This window comes from Contarinia nasturtii, unplaced genomic scaffold (genome assembly GCF_009176525.2).
Source record: "Contarinia nasturtii isolate CC-2019 unplaced genomic scaffold, AAFC_CNas_1.1 Cnas_scaffold_623, whole genome shotgun sequence".
In the NCBI taxonomy this organism is placed as follows: domain Eukaryota; kingdom Metazoa; phylum Arthropoda; class Insecta; order Diptera; family Cecidomyiidae; genus Contarinia; species Contarinia nasturtii.
The window spans coordinates 1-5,455 of record NW_022197974.1 but is presented as its reverse complement, the minus strand read 5'-3'; the positions used below and the strand labels follow the sequence as shown (position 1 = coordinate 5,455).

Sequence of the window (5,455 nt, the reverse complement as noted above, 5' to 3'; positions counted from 1 at the left end):
TTTTTTTTTGTGTACATTATAACTAAGGCAATTTGTGTAATTTTCTTATTATATCGCATTCATTGCGCAGAAAATGAAACGAAACTATTACTATTGACTAATAATAAATGAATGATCGGTATTAAAATTATGGTAAATATAAAAAATAAGTTGGAACGATAATATGAATTTTTTTTGTATCAATAACGAACAAATTGGCATAAAAGTTCTTCCAATTTTGGTAACAAACTTTCAGCTTCCGATGGTAAAACTGAAATATTTTTCAGAACAAAGTTGCCGTTCTTTCGTTTTTGTTTTTGTTCAAATACCACAAGTCCAGGTTGATTTAGGCTACCTTGTGACACAACAGATGACGGATGTGGATGGGTATTTCCAATGCTGTTCCCATTATTCACAATATGGTTAGGATAAAACCCAGCCATGATGCATGCGTTCACCACATTCCAATTGCTGGAATTTTCGTTCAATTCACGCATTGATTGCGAAATCATACCAGATTTGCATATGTAGTCGAAGATTAAACGTCGAATGCCTTCGGCTTTTAACATGTTACCTTGTGAAATGTAATTCTCGACACAAAATTTTCGTTGATGTTCCCGTAATTGTTTCGACCAATTTTGAATTATATTGAAATACAGTTGATGGTCGCTATATTTATTTTCTGCGAATCGATTTTTTGTTTCATTGATTTTTTCAGTCACTTCCTGTGTATTTTCAAATGAAAGTACGAATAAATCTTTCACCGACAGTGCACTGGAAATCATAACAATGGGATCCAAACATCGCAAAATAATTGCGTAGAAGAGTGTCTTACTCAATTGACAATCGATTGGCATGTTTACCAAATGTTTACCCAAATTTGTAATATTTTCGCTTGCATCTAGCGCTTTGATTTCTGTTAATAATTCGATACTTTGGCGTACATTTGCAGGTGGCGGTGGCTCAATTCCTTTGGCTAAAAATGCACTAATTGATGTATCAGGTGCGGCCAACATTTTCGCATTAAGACAAAGTTTTGCTATAGGCACTCGTACAATTTCTGCTGGCTTATATTTGTGCATCATTTTGTATTGTTCCAATGAATACAAACGATAACAGAAGCCGTTTTGAACGCGACCAGCTCTGCCACTGCGCTGTTTTGCACATGCCTGTGAAATAGACTTTAATTCGAGAATGGTCGATTTGGTTTCCGCGTCATAAAACAGCGATTTTGCTTTTCCGGCATCAATAACGTAGACGACATCATCTATTGTAAGTGCTGTTTCTGCAATATTTGTAGATAATATTATTTTTCGAACGCCATTTTCCATGCGATCAAAGACATGAGCATGACCCTCATTGTTTTCATCATTTAGTTCGCTATGCAGCGCAAAAATCTTATAACCCCAATCCTGTAATCCATGTACGCTTACTAACTTTTCATGTTGTTCGCATATATCGTCGTAGCTGGGCAAAAATACAAGAATAGCGCCATTTTTTGACGTATTTTCATGGATATGATCAATGGCATGAAAAAGTAAGTTGTGATCAATAATATTTTGTGTGCCTTGTGTTGATCGATACGCTCTTCCAATTTCCACGTAATTTTTCCATGTTGTGGTGGATGTCACACGTTCATAACACATTAAGAGCTCACAACCCTCACAACATTCCTCTTGTTTATTTTCTTTCGCATAATCAATTGCGCTTTTACCAAATGGATCTTTAAAGGTCGCACTTTCACCAAAAGCCAAAAGCTTTAACATCATATTCAGTGAACCATTTTCCGCAGCAATTCCCAACACGGTGCGTTGCTTTGTACGATGAACATAATTGGCCGGCATGTAGTCGCCTTCAATGAGAGAAAAAACGTTTTCAAATGATTCACAATCTTTTCGCAAAATATAAGAATCCAGGCGACTGTCGCACATTAAGCGATATGATCGCGGCATGTCTTCTATAGAATGAAATAATAAACAATAAATTAATATGTTACGTAAAGATGCGTTTTTCTAAGCAACGATTTAATCTTTGTGCTTTATAAGGCAACCGATATGTAATATCTAGTATGTCATTTAATAGTTACCATCTTTTATACGCCGAATTTGCGATACTTGATTCTCTTCCAAATATGTGGCCATTTTGCTCGTTTTGTATTCTGTTTTGATTAATACTTCTTCGAGATGCATAGTTTGAACATCAAAAGTACGTCCAGGCACATCGATAATCGGACAACCATTGAAATATCTACTGAATTTTTCGCTGTTTAGCATTGCTGACATTAGAATTATCTTCAAATTGGGATTGCTTGGCATTGCTTGGAGTCGACTCCAAAAAATGTGGCTTGAAAATTTTGTGTTACCGCATAATTTGCGAGACGTTTCAAATATAACAGCGAAGGTCCAACGAATGTTTTTTCGTTTTGTATAGCTTCGATCAGAGTTTTATCTTCCTGTTTAATCAATTTAATACCACCTCGATCCCAACTGTGCTCAACTCTTTTGTGCTTGTAAATGTTTCCCGAAATATTCTGCTGGCATATATCGCAACAAACCATTTTGCGTTTCCTGTTTAAATTATAAAATAATTGTTGATATAAAAAATGTTAAACTGAGAGTGAAGAGCGATTGAGGTTAGAATATCACGAAAATGTGCATATGATTCTAAACGTTCTAAACTCATTTATTGGTTTTTTTCTCTCTGCTTTACATTTCTTGTTACTGTAAAATCACTTTTCAACAATTTATGAAATCGTATTCAATCTAAACACAATAAAATCACAAAATAACTTACAGTTTGCACACAAAAATTTAATTTTTTTCAACTAATAGGAACTCTCGCAAAATTGCGTTATGAAAATAATGTGTTTACGGTTTTGACAGATTATTAATGTCAACGTATACGTATACGTAAACACTTTCTCCACATTGTGGAGAAAAAAACAGATATGTGGCATACCAAGAGATGGTGTTGTATGTTATGAATCTTTTTTCATTGTTTGACATCAGGGGGGGTTGAGGTATGCATACAATTGTACCAATTCGACTTTGACCTAACATCGAGAACAAAGGAAAATGCAGTTCTTTTGTATCACAGGTAGACACTTTTACTAATTTACATGTCACTTCATGGATGTTTCAAAAATGAAAAGCGACTGCAAAAGTACTCAGTGAAAGGAAAAGAAGAATTCAGTCGCATTTTGGTGTTCAAGTTGAAAGAACTGTTTACTGAAAGTGTTAGTTTATAAATTCTTTTTTTAAATATTTTTTTTTTGTCAAAATGAGTCAAGCAAGCAATGATGATCAGAATCCGTCCAGTGCAAAGAAACCAAAATTAGATGAAGGCAAAGAAAGAGTCGAAAATGTTGCAGTTTTGATGGATACTGTTGCAGGTCCAAGTCAAGCCCAGAATACAGTCGATGGAGCAACGATTGAACCATTTCCGCGAATTTTCAAATTAAACGTCGATTGTTTCGAAGTTCTATTTGATTATTTATCATTAGAAGATTTGCACTCACTCAGTCAAACATGCACAAAAATGTATAAAATCGTCGGTTATTTAATTCGAGAAAATTTTAAAACGGCCCGATTTCATTATATAGATGGGAATATCACTCATTACAGCTTGGACAAATCACCAAAAAATGGTATCAGTGAATTCATCCAATCGTTTTGTGTACGTACAGATTATCCGGAGTTCTCAAGAAATGCATCGAAATACAAATCGCTCAACACACTTCAATTGGAAATTGATGATGATGTTCGGATTGATTGCATCGAACGAACGCTTAACAAACTCAATGTTTTAAAATTAACAAAATTAAATAACAAATCAAGTGGAGAAAATTTTATGGTTGGATCCAAAAAACATTTCTCCGAATATTTGCCCAATTTAAAAAGTTTAATTTTATTCAAATGTTATACAGATGAAAATTTATTCGAGTGCATTTTTCAGAAATATGCCAAATTGGAAGAATTTAATTTATGTTGTTCAGACCAAGAGCCACCGCCTCATTTGCTAAAGAAATTTTTTGAACTAAATCCAAATGTGCGAAATTTTTCAATAAATAGTAACTGTTTTTTGAATAACATTGACTGGCTCCAGGATTCAACCATTAAACTTGATAAATTAACGCTTTCGTTAGTCTCTAATGATGAAAGTTTATTTAATCAGCTAAGTCCAGTATTGAACAAATTCTATGAAAAAGGTTTATACAAACAGCTTTACTTTGACAATAGCCAGAACGGTGTTAAATCTAATCTCATCTTACGACAGTTAGATACATTCACATCTCAAATAACTGGACTTTTTGTTTTTAATTTGAATGACATCGTGGCGAATATTCCAACATCGCTTGAACAAATTGAGTGTATGTTGGCACGTTTTGAAGATATTTTATTAATATGCGGTAAAGTTGAAAAGTTAAAAGTAATAAGCGTGCAATTTATAGATTATTATGGAAGAAGTAATATTGATTTGGAAAAATTAAATAAAGAACGAGCAAAACTGATCAATCGATGCAAACTAACAATTTACGTTAGCGAACGTATTTACACATCGATCAAATGGACACATCGAGGGAAGACTGATTTTGGATTGGTTGTCATGAAGCGCAATGATTCGGTCGAACGGAAATCACTAAATGATTTGCATCCATGAATATTCGAGACTTTTGCACAGTTCGGCATGCATTTCGCACTATGAAAAAGTAAAAAAAAAATCCATTCTTATTTTTTTCTTAAAATGTTGAAACTATTGAAACGATAGACTATCGTCGATAGTAAATTATTATAATAATGAATAAAGTAAATGTGTCATTTATGTATTACCTCTCGTTTTTTTTCTTCATTTAAATCACTTAAAAGTCAGGTCACATGTTCATGTTATATTCCATCGTTCCAGAAACCGCATTGGACGATAAAGGTAAGGTGTTATTTTGATGGTTCAAAAGTGACAATATAAAAGATATCATTGAAAAAGTCAATTTACTTGGTCATTTATTCATATATTTTTTTTCAATTCAAAATGAGATTCAAATCGTGTCAAAAATACACTAAATTCATGTTAAACGATTGTCGATAGGGTGTTACGAATGAGCGAAGAAAGCAATAATGATCAGAATCAGTTCAATGCGCAGAGGGTAAAATAACGAATTCAAGAAGAAGATATTGTTGTTATTGCAAGCGGACGTCTTTTTAACGGCACGAATTTTCAAGTTCAGAATCGATTTAAAGAATTGTTCGACTATCTGTGAATCGAAGAATTACTCTCACTCCGTCAAACATGCACGAAAATCAGAGTGCTGCTCAGCATATAGCTGAGGGCTGAGAAATGCTGAACTCGTGTGGCTAACGCATACGAAACGGATGCACGATACATATTCCCCTTTAGCTTCGTATGTGCTGCCGTTGACGCTATTGCAGGTACAACCAGTGAATAGATTGGGCTACAGCTATAGCAGTGCTATTTTCACAGC

At 34.1% G+C, this 5,455-nt stretch overlaps 1 protein-coding gene across 1 annotated transcript; it reads right to left on the bottom strand.

Moving 5' to 3' along the window:
* Positions 1 to 17: 17 nt before the first annotated feature.
* Positions 18 to 2,542, bottom strand: LOC116340009 (DExH-box ATP-dependent RNA helicase DExH1-like). Its single transcript, XM_031766123.1, has 2 exons — positions 2,066 to 2,542; positions 18 to 1,936 (listed from the first exon to the last, which is right to left on the bottom strand). The coding sequence occupies exons 1-2, from the start codon at positions 2,292 to 2,294 to the stop codon at positions 180 to 182; spliced, it is 1,986 nt and encodes a 661-aa protein (XP_031621983.1). The 5' UTR covers positions 2,295 to 2,542; the 3' UTR covers positions 18 to 179.
* Between the last annotated feature and the right edge of the window lie 2,913 nt (positions 2,543 to 5,455).